This window comes from Toxotes jaculatrix, chromosome 2, assembly GCF_017976425.1.
Source record: "Toxotes jaculatrix isolate fToxJac2 chromosome 2, fToxJac2.pri, whole genome shotgun sequence".
NCBI classification, from domain to species: Eukaryota; Metazoa; Chordata; class Actinopteri; family Toxotidae; genus Toxotes; species Toxotes jaculatrix.
This window is the reverse complement of record NC_054395.1, coordinates 16,239,731-16,258,345: the sequence shown is the minus strand read 5'-3', so window position 1 is coordinate 16,258,345 and position 18,615 is coordinate 16,239,731. Positions and strand designations below refer to the sequence as shown.

Below are 18,615 nucleotides of genomic sequence, written 5' to 3'. Positions count from 1 at the left end.
GTGAAAATAACAAGTGATTGCACAAAACAAGACCTGTCCATCTTTTCTGATTCAGTCAGTGTCTTATGTGTGCATTGTGTCTACTGTGTTTTACTTTCTCAAATTAGTGTTCCCAACGTTGTTTTACACTAATGCACGTCAGCCCATTTTATAACAAAACATTGGGATAACATTTTAATACCTAAGACACACAATTTTATTTTCCAACTTAATTGAAGTTCACTGGGTTTCTTTTTTAGTGACTGTATATGAATTTTTTTTAAGACAGTTACAGCCATCGTGGCCCAGTTGTGTACATCCTAAGTTATAGATTTATAATTGCCATTATTTTCACAATTATCTCTCAGTCACTCAATATCTCGATCCAAATGTGCCTATTATATGGAAACATATCCAAATTCAGTTACCCAGGTGTTATTCTGCCAGCAGCAGCAGGTCTCATGTTTAAGATGTACACACAGAAAATGTTGGACGATGATAAAACTGTTGTACGATTAGGACTATTACAGCCTCAGTGACTGATACGCACTATCTCGACCAGTGTTGTGTACTTTTTATACCTACAGCTCTTCACTTATGATCTTTGAAGTAATGAAAGTTAACAGTGTCGCTGAGCCTTGTTGTACGCTATTCGAAGTCAAGACTTGTTTACAATTTTACTGTGGCTATTTACATTGCCTCAAGGAAAAGGTAAACATACATGGGTTTCATTAAGAAATTAGTTTATTTCTGTTTTGTGGTGTTATCCAGTCTCACTTTGTACTTAAAGAGTTTCCTTGAACGACACTGGAGAACTAAAGTTTACAAAGATTTGTTGTGTTGTTCTCTGAGAATGTGAAGCTCCTATTTCTCACCGTTGTTATACTTTTTGTGTTTACACAATTCATGTTGCTTTATGATCTTTGTAAAGCCATTTAATGTTCTTCGACTCCCACTGCTTTAGTTCTCTCAGAGAGCAGATAGTCTGATGATGCAGCAAAAACGCAGTTCAGAGGCAGTGGACTCCTTCTGTCACAGCCCCAGCTCCATATCTCTTTCTTTTCCTCTTTTAAGTTTTCATTAATAATGACATTTCTCCCTCAGAAGACGAAGCAGCGTTTAATCTGCTGCCAAATTCTCTTGTTCATCAGCATTGAAATGAGGCTAACACTCATAAATACCGGTATACCTCTACAGAAAGCCATTCAAGCCAAAAATAAATCATTACTATACAATGAATACATTTGTTATCAAATATATTTAAATAAGTATTATGAATTACTAACTTAAATATCATTAAATTATAAATATGATATATTTACTTTGCAAGTAATCTCTTTAAACTCTACTTTTCAAAGTGATTTGTATTATTTTTGCATTTTTTATTTCAAAGCAAAGACACTCATTACTAATTTTACTAACTTACTTACTAAATTAACTTAAGTCATTTGCAGGTATGGTGCCCGTTAAGTCAGCATCGCAGCACGCAGCTCATATACTGAATGGAATTGCAAATGTTTGTGAGAAAAAAAAAAGACGTGAAGTGGAGGTGGGGTCCTGTGTTGTGTGCACATTTCAAACATATTTCATATAATTACTACTAATCCAAAGTTAGTTTAAGTGGGATTAAATGGCTAATTTGGCTGTTCTACTAAGATTACAACAAGCTGTACTCTTTTTTTTTTTTTTTAACCTGAGGTCTGTTCCAAAACCACAAAAAAGCTATTACCCTCCAAAAGCTACTACCCTCGGTAATAAACAAATGAAATGAGCACAGTAATGACACTTATGCAATTGTGAAGCATTAAATTATTACGAAATATATTTTTCAGTCTACAAGATGTCTTTCCAACAATACAATAATTTATTTTCTCTTGGTGGAAATGGCTTTGATTATCCCTTCATTTTGAATTTTCTTTGAGGCTGAACTCTAATTATGTACATAAGCCCCATATAAAGACTATTCAGTGCCAAAATGTGTTCAGATGAACTTGGCCTCTTTAGACAATGTGCATGTTTGTGCCAAAATAGCAGGAAGTTTGGTAGTCTGCCTTCATTTCACCTGATTAGTGAATCTCCCACGTGCTTCGTTTGTTAAACCGGATGTTATTTAGATACAACAGCCACTTCTCGCATGTTGCATCTCTGGGTTCTTTCCATTCTGTTCTTATGAGACACATACTGTATGAGTTCTTCTTTCCACTACTCCTGTTTTATCCCAGGTTGTTTACATACCTCTCTTGGTCTCTGACTTGCATGCTGAATAATTTCCAAACCAGGTGTTGGACATGATATTGTCGTCATACTGTGGTTTGTGAAATGCTTTGTAATGGATTGCCTTAACTGAAGATTAATAAAATATTGACAACTTTGGCAGAATGCAAGATGGGTTTTTTGTGTTTTGGGTCACAATGAGATGAAGCAAGTGAAATGGAAGAGTAACTTACATTCAAACCTGTAATAACTGTGTTTTGGTTTACCACTTTGGGGCAGTGATATATCTTCACGGCAAACATTAGATTCCAATGCTCAGAAATAGGCAATAGGTTTGGAACTCTTCAGGCAGAACCAGAAGAGTGAACATGTAATAGAGCATCTTGAATGTAGCTTTTAAATATTAGATGTGATTTTTCTGCATTAATTTGAGAACCTGAAAATAAATTACACTAGAAATAAATTTTTGACATTGCACAACTTGAAATTGAGAGCACTGAGAATTTGAGAAAGTGAAATTCTGACCTCATGAATTCAGAAAGATGGTTTTCTATTGCTTCAGTGCCATAAATTCTGTGGTATTTAAATTTTGACACTATGTATTCAGTAGTGATTAAATTTCAAAATGTGGTGTTCAGCTGCTGAAATAAATCTAATTATTCTGAAAATGTTATGTGAAATGTTACCTTATGTCTCGATTAGCCACAATACTGTCTGTCTGAGATTTAGATGTGTTATGCAGGTAATGACTGAGTTTGCCTGCAGCCACTAGCCTCAAGCAGAGATAAGCGGTGGACCACAAAGGTTTGGTAAGCTCACTTCTTTCTAACTCCACACCAATGGAATTTTCTTTCATTTTAAACTTGTAGTCTTCAGCCCCAACAACTTAGCAGACTTCACACCACTCCCTCTGGAGCCACAAGAGGCTTTATACAACTTTTTTTTCCACACATGCAGTAATACTCCCTAAGACCTGTAAACAGACTTTCATGTGTAAAATCAATGGAGTTCCCCTTTAAGCTCAGCTGTCTTAACTACATTTCCTTTTTCTTTCCTTTTTTTGGATCATACATTAGAAAAGCTGCTGTCAAGAGATTTTTACTGCATGCTTTTTTTTTTTTAACAAGATGGTTGATTTGTATCTGCACATCTATCCCCCAGAGAGACTGGTGTCCAATCAGCAATGAGCGCTGTCCTCTCGCAGAATGTGTTCCCCTTAGAAATGTGTTTTTCTCCCTCTAATAAGATGCACTGCTGACGAATCAAGCTGTCCACCTGGGGAGAGGGAGACAGCAGCTGGAGTCATAAATTACCAGCCTAAGACAGAGCCAACACCTCCCTTGCCCACCCACTTACTGCCTGAACAATAACCACCGACTGGCAGCCAGGAAGAAATCAACAGCTAATGACATAGAATTATACCCTACTTATATATAACATTTCACATGTATAATGTGCAAAAATCATTCACATGAGAGTACTGCTCAGAAAGAATTACACCAATTACTCTGGAGGTCTGACAGGCAACATTTTATGAGCCAAAATATATATTGAAAAATCCACTCTCACTATGGTCTGTAGATGGCAAAGACACTTAAAGGACTAGTTCAACATTTTGGGAAACGCGCGTGCGCACACACACACACACACACACGCACACGCACACGCACATGCACATGCACATGCACACACAACCCCTGTTCATTCCTGGCATTAACATGCGTGTCAGATCTCACTTGTCGTTCTCAAGTGGACAACTCAACAAGTACATCACTGCACACCTGACATTAGAATGTGTCTCCACATGTGTCTCGAGTGACCACACTTAGAGTTAGATGAGAAGATTGACACCACTATCATATCTGTACAATCACATCAAGTGTAAAAACGAGTAAAAATGTGTAAAAAAATGTTTTGGCTTTACAGGGGATTGTATTCGCTGGACTATTTCTTAGCTGGGTGCCATGACTTCCTGAACTCTTGTTGCTATCATTGGAGCTTAGTCTTAGTCTTAGTGCTAAGCTAAACTACCCAGCTTCATAACTATCCACCAGATATGAAAGTGGTATCAACCTTCTCATTTAACACCCTGCTAGAAAGCTATTAAACTTATTTCCCAAAAAGGTAGAACTAGTCCTTTAATACTTATTTTCAAATTGGTTAAATATATTTGGCTATTGACTTGTCAATGGTAAAAAAACATGATAGCCTGTATGACTGTATTAATTAATGTCTGTGTGGGCAGTTGGCAGTGTAGTAATGCTTGTGTTCATATCAACATTTTGATTGCATCAAGAATTCAAGATAAACAACTACAGATGAAAATTAAACCCAATTTGCAGCTGCTTGCAACTTTTAATTTAACAACTGTGCATTTTTTAACATAAACAAACTAAGTATGTGTTTGTGAATTAATAAGGTCAACAGTCATTATGGTCAACAGCTAACAAATGTTCCTCTGGGCTCAGTGTTTTTAATCTGTTCAACAGGGCGAGCAGGTATGTGTGCACTCCAATCAGAGAGCAGGGTGGACTGAAGTTTCAGTATTGACCTGGAAACCAGCCAGAACCAGATCTCTGTCACAGCACTGCCAGATCTGCCCTGTCAAAACAGCCTCCAGGTTCTGCAGCAGCAAGGTGAGCTACTTTGTGACTGATAGTCAGTGGAACAACATCCACCTATTCTTAGAGCCAATTGAAAACATACAGCTTGGCCAAAAAATTAAAGGGAAAACCTGAATGAATGAGCAGAGAAACATAATGAAGGCAGATGTTTCCACACAGGTGCACTGCGTAGTACAATTAAGCTATTTCCATCCAGTCATGCTCATAGGCATGTATAAAGATGCTGAGCAGGCGCAGTTGATTCTGATTTTGTATCAGAATCAGCTGATTCTGATTTTAATAGAAAAAGATCGAAGTGACTTTTAAAGACAGTTCGTTGTTGCTCCTTACAAAGATGAGAGTTTGGTGGTGTAGAAACCAGACACACTGGACTATAGAGATGTGGGAAAAGTGATATGGTCAGATGAATCATCCTTCACCATATTGTCAACAAGTGGGTGAGTGCATGTGTGGCGTACACCAAGAGAATGGTACAGGCCTGAATGCTGTGCAGTGAGGGGACCCAGTTGCTCTGTTATGCCGTGGGGGCATTTTTCTGGCATGGTTTGGGTCCTCTTGTCCCCTTAGAGGGAAGGGTCACTGCAAATCAATACAAAGCAGTTTTAAGTAATCAAATTTATCCTATGATGAAACATTTCTATCCTGATGGGAGTGGTCTATTCCAGGATGACAACGCTCCCATTCACTGGGTGAGAGGGGTCACTGAATGATTTTGAGTATGAAAATGATGTGAATCATATTATATCGCCTTTGCAGTCACCAGATCTCAACCCAGCTGAACACCTGTGGGAGATTTTGGACCGATGTGTTAGACAGCGCTCTCCACCACCATCATCAAAACACCCAATGAGGGAATATCTTTCGGTGTTCCATCGCTCCAGCAGAGTCCAGAGACTCAACTCCCAGGTGCTCGGAAGCTGTTCTGGCTGCATGTGGTTACCCAACATCTTACTAAGACACTTAATGTTACTTTTTCCTTTGATTTATCACCTATCTGTATATCTATTTCTTTTCAGATTTGGATTTGGAGTTGGTGGAAAGTACTGTTACAGCTTCTATTCCTCACTCACACTAACTGTATGGTATAGCTCTCTTTAACCTTTCTGCTCTGCTATTCAAAATGAACTCCACTCACCTTGGGGCTACAGCACACAGGTCTCTCTCAGCAGCATAAATGGACTCACCACCACGATTCACTAGCTGCCCTTGCATTGGCTATAAATCATCATTAGGCTACCATAAAGAATGATATTATAAGAATGAGTGAGTTTTCAGTGCACTGTAATGGAGCCGGCGTGGAGCAGTGGGTGGTTTTCTATTACCGTCCATATGAGATAATATGTTGGAGATTTGTCAGCTGGGATAGCCAAGCACATAGACTATAATTGTGATGAATCATCTTAATTAGTATGTCAAATTCAGTGAAAAGAAACACAAACATGCCATATGTTTGTTTACCTTTTCACTTTACATTTAAAATAAAGGACAATAGATCTATTTAGTTTGGAATAACCTCAGGCATATCACATCAGTAAATAACCCATCTTCTGCCTTGAAGGGATGAAAATTGACTTAAAAAACGACACAGCACAGGTGATGGACTGACCATGCCCATTAATAACATCAACAAATACAAAATGGAGAAGAGCTGAGTACCTACAGTACAAGAGAGCTGACTTCTCAGGGGGAAGTCTGATGTGCTGAATATCATTACATCCTGGCAGAGTGAAGCTTATTTACTGTTTGCTGCATGGTGGAACAGCCTGTTCCCCATAAAAATGCATTCCCATTATGGACAAAAACAACACAGAAATTGAAAATGTCAGGGATTTTCAAGATTTTATTTAATTCTACATGCCCATGCAAAACTGGACTGCATGAAAAAAAAAGGTAAATAACCCAGCCTGAATCTATTAAACTGAATAACAATACAGTTTTAATTTCCTGCAGGGGTGAAACAAATAGTTGATCAATTGAGTAATTACTCAATGGAAAACTGATAGAAAACTGCAACCATTTTGATAGTTAAATAATAGTTTGTCATGTTTAAGCAGAAATCAAATATGATTATTTACTGATTTTCTTATCTGTCTTTCACAGTGTCTGTACCATGAAAAAAAGGACTTGCACATATTCATTTCCCATTTTCAGTCAGAGCTTTTTTTTTCTTAATTCATGACCTTGTTGTTCCATAACCTTAACTATGTGTTTATTATTGTCAATTTGATGACGAAGCTCCCCTAATCTTAACAAAGTAATCATATTAACCCAAACCATGATGTTTCCCTAAGAATTACAAAATCTTCCCCATCTAATAGTTTTCCTGCAGTACCTTAGAACCATGAGATGTCCACACTGACTCGATCTCACGCAAATCAAATGGCAGTTACATCTCGGAGTGCTGATGTTGCTGGCAGCCATAAACCATTTCAGTGGTGAGAACTATTCCCTGGTTGATGTGTGCCATTTAGCAGCAAACTGAAAAGTGCACACAATTCCCAGCTTGACCAGCCCTGTCATGCAATAAAAAGCTTTGGAGATTAAAAAAAATAATAAATAAATAAAATAAAATAAAATGTGTAAGTAGGTGGCAGTCTCACGTAGGGCTTAGATGATGCTTCCTACACTGGCAACTGCTCTCTCTGCTGTGGCCTCTGCATGTATTTACTGTAAACCTTAGATCACCTCTTCAGCAACCCTGAGCCAGGTCTCTAATCTTTGTGGCTGGTGAAGAAGGAGAAGAAGAGGCTGGTAGAAGAAAATATATTGGAGGGACGAGATGATGAAGGGGAGAGAGGGAAACGGTGACTTTAAAGAGGAGAGAGAAGAGCATCGAAAGGGAAAGAAAAGCTGGCAGGAGGAGAGAGGACAGAGGGAGAGGGTGGGAGGCTGGAACGAGGAGAAAAGGAGATTAGAGACAGCACAGAGGAGGGAGAACGAGCGTGGCGAGGAGGAGAGAGAGCAGGAGAGAGCATGAGGAGTACAGTAGGAGAGAGGAGGGGAAGACGGAGCCCCCCCATAGGGAAGCACTGTCCTGTGAGTCATCCACAAGCAGCTGGATCTGTGCCCGTGTAAGCCAGAGACTCCCTCCTATGGTCTTATGGGATATTAACAAAGAGGGAGTGATGAACGACTGCTCCTTGGATGAAGGGAAAATAGACCAAAAAAAAAAAAAATCAAGGATGCCTGATCGTGGCTCTTTTGATGTGAAAGAATGTGAAAGAATACAGTGAATGAATTAGACCGTATACCAGAGCGCTGTTTTTTCTTCTGACACTCAAAAGCTTGATGCATGCAGAAAATCCTGAATAGCATTTAATGGTGAAGTGACAAAGCTTCTCAGCTGATGTGTCTCCAGCATGAGGTTAAGCAGAGTGGAAAACTCCCAGTTTTTAGTGATGGTTTGTGGGAAGGAGAATTGCTCAAATTTCACATCTCACATTTCGCAAAATAATTCTTTTTTTGGCTGAAATTTGGCAGTTTTTACCTCCGCTCCCCAAATCCTTCTTTTCTGTCTTCTCTCCAGTCAACAGAAATGTTTTGTGACTGCTCTGCTAACTCTCATCCCTCTTACTCCTGCTCATCCTTGTGTTTTTACCCCCTCAGACGACACACAGACACATACAGTACATTGCCATATGTGTGCACATGTACCCACACACAAAAAAACACTGGCAGGGGCAACAGAAATAGCAGAAGACTGTGAGCAAAAAGATAACAGCCTCTGCTGCTGTGTGGGTTTGACACAGCTCAGCTTCTCACACAGCTCTCTGTGACAGTCTGGGAAAAAGGGGGGACTGAGAGAAATCACTGCAAAGTGCAGAAACCAATGGCTTTCTTATTGTCTACACACAGCTGGCTGAAAGACTTGCGCTGTTCTACTGATATCACCTATACTGAGCTCTGAGCTGGCTCTTATCTCCCACACAGCTCTGTCAGAGAGGGGTTTTCTTTGAAGAGCCGCCAAAAATTGACACACTCAGCATTTTGAGACGTTAAAGTGGAAATCAAGTCAGTCAGGAATCAAGTCACCCTGTTGCTCATCGGTTTTGCCTCCAGGAAAGTCTTTGTTTCAGGTGTGCTCAGTCAAGCGCCCTGTCAGGCTGATACATTTGCTTCAAACCTGTGAAGTAAAGATGTGATGCTTCACTGGGGGTGAGGACTCCTTCTGCATCATGTATGAATGTTTCTCTAAACCTCCTCAATCCAGCCTTGTGGAAAATGCATTCATTTGCACTGTAATATTTTCCAACCCACCTTAGCCCCCAGAGTGTGAGAAAGAAAAAAAAAGCCCCAGGTTAAAATAATTTTAGGCTGATTTTTTATTCAGTGAAGATTCATGGTAATGGACTTCACTGGGTGCTGTCCGTGGTGCTGAAAAGCCATATTTACATGTGTTGTGTATAGTCAGGCTGTCTAAGGCGAACGTGTACCTCAGCTGTACTTCTGCAGAAGAAAAAATGCATTCACGTGTTGATTTAGCTGTAACACCTGCTGAAATTGTGAGTGCATGCTTGTAACATGATGGGTGGTGTTAATGAAGAGTTACATGAGATCCTCTGAGGAGATATCAGTGGTATTTGCAGTTATCAGAGGGTAACTGTAAAGATGTGTGTTAAGGAGAAAAGCAGAAACAGGATTACAAATGTTTAGGATGCTGATCTTTAGTATGACGCATTGAATTTTATGAGACCCTGAATGCTTTGTTTTAGCGAGTGTTTCAAATATTTTTATTACAATCTTTATGTAATCGCTAACATTCCAGCTATGAAGCTGACACAAGGATATCCTTCAGTTTCACACTGACCTGAGTCAGTTGTAACAGCTTAACACCAAGTGTTAAGAGTACTCGAGCAGAAAAGCATCCAATGTTGTGTTTTCTCTGTGGTGAAATATCACTGAACAATTCCTTGAATTGAAGGCCATCCCATCTATCTATGAAGAGGTATTTGAGTCCATCTGGGTCAAAGTGCAGGCCATCAGAATTAATTCTGAAGGTATTGTCAGCAGTGACAAAGGAAGACGTGGACACTCAGCTGTTTTATTCATGACCATGTCAGGTCATGTCTAGTGAGGTCACAGCTGAATCGTCTTAGCGATACACTGAGATACAAAAGAGACTATACGTGACCTTGACTTGAGTAACAAGTTATTTATTTATGTACAATACAGACCTGACTACAGAACAATCCTATTGTTAAGCCTTGTTCAAAGAATCAGGGAGATTTACTTTACAATAGCAGTGAACCTGCAGGCCAATGAGAATCTGGGACTCCCTGTGATTTAGTGCTTCGACACGCAGAACAGGAGTTTGGTGTGCTAGCTTGTCAAGTGCGTTAACTTTTTTATTTGTGGGTCTTGGGGGATACTGAGTTTTAGCCCCTAGTAACAGTTGAAGAATGTATTGAGAGCTCTTAGTGGAACAGAGCTATAAATTACACAACTGAATCCTTCTCTCCTTTTTTTTTTTACCACACAAAGAGAAAAGAGAAACATCCTAAAACACACACTGTGATTCTGGGTGAATTTTATTGGCATACATGTTGCCAAGCAAGTCTTTTTGTTTTTTTTTTAGTTTTAATCTATAAGATACATGATGAGGTAACTGCAGTCTGTGTTAATCAGATCAACATTCCTTAATGGAAATAAACTTGAAGGGAGAGTTGGGTAAATTGCAAATAGCCACGTTATTCTATAAGCAGTTTTACTCCTGGTAAAAGGTCTTGGCCTTGCAGGTAGCAGCGTCCTCATGATTTCCACTTTGAAGTAATGGTGTGTGTGAGGAATCCATTACTTTAGCCCTAATACCCTGCTGTGATGCTTGTAGGGCTGTGTGACACTCCATTTCCTTTCATTTCCTAGACTCACTGCTAGAGCTTTATATTCTCTGTGTAAAAAAGAGAAAACATTTTTTTTCCCTCCCAAATTATTGTTATTATTTTGGTCACAAACATGTTTTTGCAACACAAGTGTGTTCCCTTAAAATAGCAGTTGGGCTGCAGGGGGGAAAAAACAGGCTTTTGTGAAATATGAAGGAATCTTAATGAAAATTCACTCTCTGGTGTTATCTTCCCCTGATTACAATTCAGCCAGTCTCAGGAGTACAAGGGTTTGTTCCCCTGGGCTTTTGAGAAAGATTACAACTCACTATAATCCAAGTCACAATATCAGCAAACTAAAACAATGTGAATCTGATGATCTGAGGAGTCCCTGGTTACATCCCGGTCATGAATAGGACGGCACTCCTCTGCTAGGCAGTAGTAGTAGATTCATCAGTGGTGGAATGTAACTGCTGTTATTACATTTACTCAAGTACAGAACTCAAGTATAATTTCTGGACTATTTGTATTTTATTTTATTTTATCTTTTTTTTTTTTTTTTTTTTACAAACCAAACAATTGGTTTATTGAGAAAATAATCAGGAGATTAACCAGTGCAGGGTGCACTTGTAGTGAAGTATAGTGTGGTATTAGTACTGTTACTGCAGTAAAGGATCTGAATGCTTGCTCCACCACTGGTCATCATCAGTATTCGGCTGCACACAGTTTCCTCTCAGCCTGTCGCTGATTGTTAATCCCAGATCTCCCTCCTCCCACATGCAGGCACCTTTCATTTATCCTTTATGAGCACAAGAGGAGACTCCTGTTGGCAGCTCATGTCAATGTGACAACCCCACTGATGGTGACTATACGATGTCTCAGCATGATGCTACCGAGGTTTCTGAACTTCACACAGAGACAACTTTTTACAAGGCACTTTTTCAAAGTGCAGCCTGATGGGACGTGCTAGGATCAGGGCCAACCAAAAATGATTTTACAGCTGGATCGGGCTGTAGTGTTTGTTCAGAGCGATTACACTGCTCACAGTGACTGCTGTTCTGGGGAGGTGATGAGGAGGAGATCTTGTAACACAGCAAATGAGTGTCCTATTTAACCCTTAACAAGGCTATTAAAGCTCTGAGGACATACTGTATTCCAGTGAATTAATATTCTTCCTTGTAAACATTGTTGTTATGTTGGTTTAGAGCCCATCCTCTATTCCATTGTGGATTTTGGTCATGTTTCATTAGTGGATGGTGGATGAGGCTCTCTGTGGTTGTTACTCAGAACCAGAAAGTATGCAGACTTCCAAACTACACTTCTGTGGTGGCTAAAATGAGGGACAGCTGCTCCCATTATGTACTCAGGTAATGCAGCATGCATGCTTCAGTCCTGTACTCACATGAACAAAGAGAGTCTTTGTACAAATATGGAAAAAGAGTTTGTGAAAAAAAGTTTTCACAATCAGACTGAATTGGTTCTGAGTGTGCTAATTGCTGTCATATAACATTTTTATGATCTCCCTTCGCAATATGATGTTAATATAAAAACCATGGAGGGAAAATGGGATTTAGTTGAGAGCCGAGTCATTACTGCTCAGCATGCTATTAGCAACCAAATATACATGATTTTATGATTTTATTTTATTGTTTGTTTTTTTTACAAAAATCAGACATGCTGCACAAACCTATGAGCCTAATTAAATGAGAAGCAAGACATAAAGAGCATCTGCTGACATTTTTAACAAACTACTGCCATCTTATGGACGAATAACAGCACTGCAGCAGGAAACAGCGGTGGATCATTCACTTACATGTACAGTGGATGCTAAAAACAGTGGATGCTAAAAACAAGTCTCTGAGCTACAGTATGTGGAATTCTTTAGTTATCAGGTTTAAACATGGAATTTTGAAAGAGACACCAAAGCACATCAATATGCAAATAATCTGTAATTTACTGAGGAAACAACTGGTACATAAGGAGCCTGAATTCAACATACATCTGTATAATAGTTACATGTATTAGAGTTTCCTCTTCCTTTACCTCACAAGAGAATCTGTGTGAAGTTGGACATTTTCCTTTATCATAAAATGTTGCTTTATTTAGAAATATGGAACAAAGATAAATACAGTAAGTAGTGGTGAATCACAATAGACAAAGGTTTGGATAAAACTACAGAACAGGATTCCTCAAAAAAAAAAAAAAAAGGTTAAGTGTGGCTTCACAAATGTTAATAGGTCAACAGGTGAGATTTATAGTACGGTAGTACACCAAGTAAGATCTGGGATTAACACTGCCAGCGTATTAAATTCCCACAGAAGGCAGCCGAGCTGCACACCACTGGTTTATGTCACCTCTAATCAAAACATGTAAAAAGGATAATAGCAGCTACTTTTTGGAGTTGGCAAAGGAACAAAGAACGCGTTGAACCACACATTAAGCTGTAGTACGAATACAACTGGAAGCAATATTGCTATTATACATGCAGCTAATTTAACACAGCTTTTTCCTAACAAGTGTACTTGCATTGTCGACTAGTATGACTAATACCTTCAAAAAATAAAATCTCAGGGTGAAAGTGGAGTTTGCTGAGCAGTGTTTCACACTAATAGTTCTTCAATGGTGGACTAATGAAGAAACAACCTTTACCATAGCTGCCAAATACTATATTAGAAAAAATACTTAATCATGTACAGTATCTTCTCAAAACTTAGAAAAGCATACCGTTACAAGCAAAGACAGCCCCAGGAAGCATTCGGTTTTTTTCACTATGAAGTACCAGCACAACAACCACTCGATTCAAAACTGCAAAATACAGATGATACCAAAACCACACCAAAAAGAAATTTATTCAAAAGGGGCAAGACTCACACCCACTAATAATATAAAAGTTAAAGTTTAGGTGAAAAAGGCTGATCTAGCATTTGGCAGAAAAAAATTCTCACTTTGTTTCAGATTTTAGGCTAAAACTGAATTAAGATTTTGGCTCAAAACCCCGCTGATATTTCAAAGCACTCCAATATCCCATGGCTCTCATTTTCAACTGTTAAAAAATGAAGGATTAAAAGTGACCAGTGTTTCAAGACAGCTGGTTCTCAAGGCAAAAAAAACCAAACAAACAAAAAACACAGTAATTCACTTATCTATTTTAAAAATGTGACTTTACAAACATCAGTTACTTACTACTGAAAGCTGTGACTCTGCCTTATCCATAGTATACATTTATATACTGGTCCATAAAGGTCACAAATATTATATAAAACAGGAAGTTACCAAGGACAGAGCACAGAAAGTAGTGTGTTGACTTTAAAGTGCTTAAACACACACACAGAAAACTCTAGAAGGCCTCTAAAGCAAGGCAAAAACTTAGACGTCAGGTCACATTAATTGCCTGAGATGTCATCCTCTTTTGCATCATTTAGCGGACAGAGGGGGAACTGTTGCACAGAGCTCTGCTGCAGGAGGCCCCAGGGCTTAAAGTCCTCCTCTGTGAAGGGGAGACTTTTTAAAATAATGTTTTCAAGCTCCTCTAAATACTCCTCCTCCGTCAAGAAGCTAGATGAGTTGGAGGAATCTGGGCTGTTCTGCAATGATCTCACGCTGCTGTCCTGATCATTTTCACATCCACCATGCTGACTCGTGTTATTGTCATCTGACCTCATGTCGTCATCCTGGTCGATTCCATGTCCACTGGGCTGACGCATGATATCATCGGACAGTGTGTAGTTATTCTCAACATTTCCATGTCTGCTCTGTTGACTATTGTAATTTCCACTTGATGCTGTCTCGTTAATTATTTTGGCATTCGTTTCAAAAGGCCTTCTTATGGTCCTGACAGGCTTCAAACAGGCCTTGGTGTTTGTCAGAATCTCCACTGGAGCAAAGCTGTTCTGGGTGAGTTGACTGAGCGGCACTGACTCTGCCAACACCATATCTTCAGAGACTGTTTGGACGATGTCGAGGCTCCACATGTCTCCAGCCCCTCTTCTGTTTATGTTTGGGGTGAGTTTTTTGCTAATGTCTATAAGGATACAGTCTTTTTCACTACTTTCTGTGTCCATCTCTTCCTCTGAAGCATCCTGCTCCAGGCATTCTGCTCCCCAGAGACCTTCGCATGACCTACTGGATGCCCTTACAGGAGACTCGAATATCACCCCTTTAGGAGTTAAAGGTCGGAAGTGTCTGTGGCGAAGGCTGGCGTATGTAGATGAGCTGAGCTGGTTCTCAGGCTGTCTCAACATGTACAGTTGAACTGACTCAGGCACCAGGAATTCGTGGTGCTTTTTGCTGGGCAGTAAGGCAGAGAGACTTCCAGGTACGCATTTTCCTGCAATAGGTATAAGGGAAGCAGGTTTAAGTGCAGAGACAAAATCCTCCAGCTCTTGATAAGAGGAATGGTCAGAGTATGGCACCACATGGACATTGGGGTGGAAGGAAACCAGGGGCCTGCTGGTGGGCAAGATGCCCAAAGTAGGCTGTTCTTTGTTCCACTGTTGGAAAGTGGCAGAACAAATCGCTGACTGATCCACAACTCGGATACGACCGGCTCCGGGGTCGGTGGTGAAAACGTCAGGCAGCTCCAGAGCTTTGAGGGTCTCCATCCTCTCAAAGCTCACCTCAATCCAGGTTTTAAACTCCATCGCCAGCTCCAACAGCAGGGACTCCTTTCCAAGTGAGTACAGACCTGTAAAGCACCACAAAGTCAGCTAAATAATGGTGGCACATTTGATAACATGATAATTATATATAATTTTTAAAAATCTGTCACAATACCAACTATTTACATTTCCAAATCAAGGCACAAAGCTGCAATTGATAATTGTATTTTAGCTCCTAATGTTTACCATCATCCTAAGGGTGATGATAATGATAAATTCTTAAACTGAATATAAACAGCAATTAGTGACCATTTTGCAATGGGATCACACCAGCTGTGATGTCAAATCAGGCAGCATGAGAGAGGTGAGTTTAGAGAAACAGGTGAACTGTGCAAGATTTATTCAATATGCCCAAGGAAGACTACAAAATTACCTATAACAACATTGTGGTTGGGGTGGCTGCGGATGATCTCTTTGATTTGTTGAGTGGCTCGCTGTCTGGAGGGAAGAATGCGGTTGGGGTCACAGTTGGTGCCGTCCAGGTACAAGACATCTATAGTGGTGTTCGTCCTTAGGCATGGCTCACGCAGCATTGTGGGAGTATATCTGAAGTCACCTGGAATGAAAAGGGTGTCGATGCTGACTGTTAATTACTGCAATGCTGAACTCAATATAGTAGCTGTGCATATGTTTCCATCATATTACAACAATTATGATGTTGGAAAGGAAAGAAAGAAAAAGAACCACAAGACATAATTCAAATATCTCCGACATCCTAAAAGTAGTAGATAAACTGTTTTCCCTGTGTATTCAAACACTGACCAGTGTACAGTATTGAGCCAAAGTAGCCTTCAAAGAGAAACATGACGGCCCCTGGACAGTGGTTGGCGTCAAGCAGCGTGACCACCAGCCTCTCCTTGCCGATGTCATCTAGTGGCAGCATGTATGGCTCGCTCAGCTCTAATGGATGGATCCACTGTTCTTTCACCTGAGTAAAATAATGCAAAATAATTCAGTTTCACATAGTCTGACAAGAATATACACATGATTTGCAGATATATTATAAATCTGCTTATTCTAATTCCCCACTGAAGCAACAGATAAGCAACAAATTAAAGGAGCATCTTTAACAAATGAGTGCATATTTTTCTGTACACACGAGAGGTGTGTTTTTTTTGGCTTCTGTTTGACATCCATCTGTATATTACATACAGTATACTTATTCAAAATTGTTTGAATGGCTGCACCAGTACATTAAATATGCACCACTTTCCATTTCTCTTTTATTGATGATAAGAGATATTCTTGTTATTCTTTTAAACTTTGTGCTTTTGATAAGAATCTACAGTGCATTTTACTTATTATGTAAAACTTAACCAAACTACGTTAGTTTGTAATAATGTTTGTCATAACAAACATGTTCACAAAGTAAAAGAGGACAGCCACACTTTACTTATTCTGAAAATGGTTCGGTCAATGCTGATCTAACGTTCTAAACTTAAAAACTGACGTGGCTTTGTAGAGACATAAAAGAAAAAAAGTTTTTTTTAAACAATGTAAGATATGAACAAAATTTTAAACCCCATCGGGATGCATGCATCTTGGAAGAGTTTGAGAAACAGTGTGAAATCTGAACTCTGATTTGAGACCTAGCGCAGGAATATATTTTCACCACGCATGGCCGCCTGGTTAGCTCAGTTGGTAGAGCATGAGACTCAACCTCTCAGGGTCGTGGGTTTGAATCCCACTCCGGGTGGCACCACCTCCCATGGGCTCACCACCCGTGGAGGTGCCATAGGCCTTCGGTGCATTGTGAAATGGGCGGGCTGGACCCAGATAAGCGGTCTGGACCCAGATAAGCGGCAGATGATGACATGACATCCACGTGACACCCCTCACCTGTAGTTTGAGTCTGAGCAGCGTGGCAGTGGTTGGTGAGCAGTAGATGGGCCGGTTGCTCCAGGTGGAGGTCAAACCCACCGTGTGATCGCTGTGCATGTGGGACAAGAAAAACAGCCGGGTGCCTGGACACTTCCGCACCTGCCAGAAGTCTACGGCAAGCGGAGTATGCGGGATGACTTTCCCATTGACGGACATGGTCTGTGGTTTCACTGGATGTCCAACACCCAGCGATGCGGCAGATGGGCTGGTGACTGGGCTGGTGACTGACGGTAAAGTTATCTATTTAGCTGCTGTTCATTTATGTTATGTGGCGATTCACAAACACATCAACAGAAGTCACAGTAGTGAGTTGTAATATTAAGGTTGTTTCAGTACATGGCACAGATCAAATTACTGCCGTGATATCGGTGACAACTTAACAGACTGCTGGCAGTAAACAAAACAAAAACACAATCCACTGGCAGCTAACCTTAGCTAACCGTAGAGGGAACTCCCAACGTCACGTCGCCAAACACAGCGTGGCCAGTTTTAACGCTTTATCCAGCTTAATACTCTTTATTGCTTCGCGACACCATAGTTTTGCGTTTTGAAAATCTTTTCCCTAACCTTCGGCATCACATATAGCCAGTCGTTACATTTTCACAGTTGCAGTGCTAACCGCCATTTCTGTTTTCAATTTAACACTCAACGCCTCTTCCGTTACTTCTTCTTCTGCTTCCTTCGCGCTGCAGCTGGTTTTCTTCTTCTTTTTGGGTTTATTGGCGGTTGGTAGCTTTTGGGTGCATTACCGCCACCCACTGATCTGGATTGTGGACTAAAGATTCACTCTTTCCAATATTAATACCAAATACGAAAAAAACGAACCGCATGAAAACAAATATAAATAAGTAATATAATATCTCATACGTCGTAAAACAATAAAACGTACTCCATCGTTTCTTACTCTCCACAATAGTCACACTTACCATTACTATACTTTCCACTCACATAGAGAGAACTGTTTAGCTCAGAATGATGATTCTTTAATCTTGTTTTAACGCTTGTCTTTTTCCTATTTCGCCCTCCAGTCCCTTCACTCCCAACTAGTGGTTTATTTTTAAAAAGATGTCTTCTTTTACTTTTTTGTCCCATACATTCTGCCGTTTCCTTTTGATTGGTCCCTTAATCGCCACTTTATTTTATTTACAATAATGTGACTGCTCCCACTCTTCAAAGTCATTTTGCTGCTTTATTACCTTCTCATTCCCATTAATTCCAATATTTAGCAGAAATCCACACAAAACTAACAGGCAGTCGCATCTGGTGAATTCTGAATAATAATTGTAAGTCCAACTGAAAAACGATTCAAAATTAGACTTAAGACTGACTAAGTCTAACAAAAAACAAAAGTCTAACAAAATCAATTGTGATATAACTTAAAAATATAATGTACTACAGCAGGTCAAAATTATGAGATTGGCAAACTAGAAACTAAACTAA

The 18,615-nt window shown here is 39.8% G+C and overlaps 1 protein-coding gene and 1 non-coding gene across 4 annotated transcripts; one reads left to right on the top strand and one right to left on the bottom strand.

Moving 5' to 3' along the window:
* Positions 1-12,572: 12,572 nt before the first annotated feature.
* dclre1b (DNA cross-link repair 1B) lies at positions 12,573-17,799 on the bottom strand. 3 transcript variants are annotated; one of them, XM_041066548.1, is made up of 5 exons: positions 17,606-17,799; positions 17,134-17,399; positions 16,057-16,222; positions 15,668-15,850; positions 12,573-15,320 (listed from the first exon to the last, which is right to left on the bottom strand). In XM_041066548.1, the coding sequence occupies exons 2-5, from the start codon at positions 17,329-17,331 to the stop codon at positions 14,020-14,022; spliced, it is 1,848 nt and encodes a 615-aa protein (XP_040922482.1). In that variant the 5' UTR covers positions 17,332-17,399; positions 17,606-17,799; the 3' UTR covers positions 12,573-14,019. The 3 variants fall into 3 exon arrangements, with proteins under 3 accessions (XP_040922482.1, XP_040922493.1, XP_040922474.1); XM_041066559.1 differs by having other exon boundaries at positions 17,134-17,387; XM_041066540.1 differs by having other exon boundaries at positions 17,134-17,799.
* Positions 16,918-16,990, top strand: trnal-caa. The gene has a single exon. It is a non-coding gene; the product is annotated as a tRNA-Leu (tRNA).
* Positions 17,800-18,615: the final 816 nt, after the last annotated feature.

Bases quoted from the DNA above. Each gene is read 5' to 3' on its own strand.
- dclre1b (XM_041066540.1), bottom strand. From the start codon at position 17,331: ATGTCCGTCAATGGGAAAGTCATCCCGCATACTCCGCTTGCCGTAGAC. The intron at 16,223-17,133 runs GTGAGGGGTGTC...TATTTTACTCAG, and splicing joins TGCTCAGACTCAAACTACAG to GTGAAAGAACAGTGGATCCA. The intron at 15,321-15,667 runs GTAATTTTGTAG...GGTGCTTTACAG, and splicing joins CAACCACAATGTTGTTATAG to GTCTGTACTCACTTGGAAAG.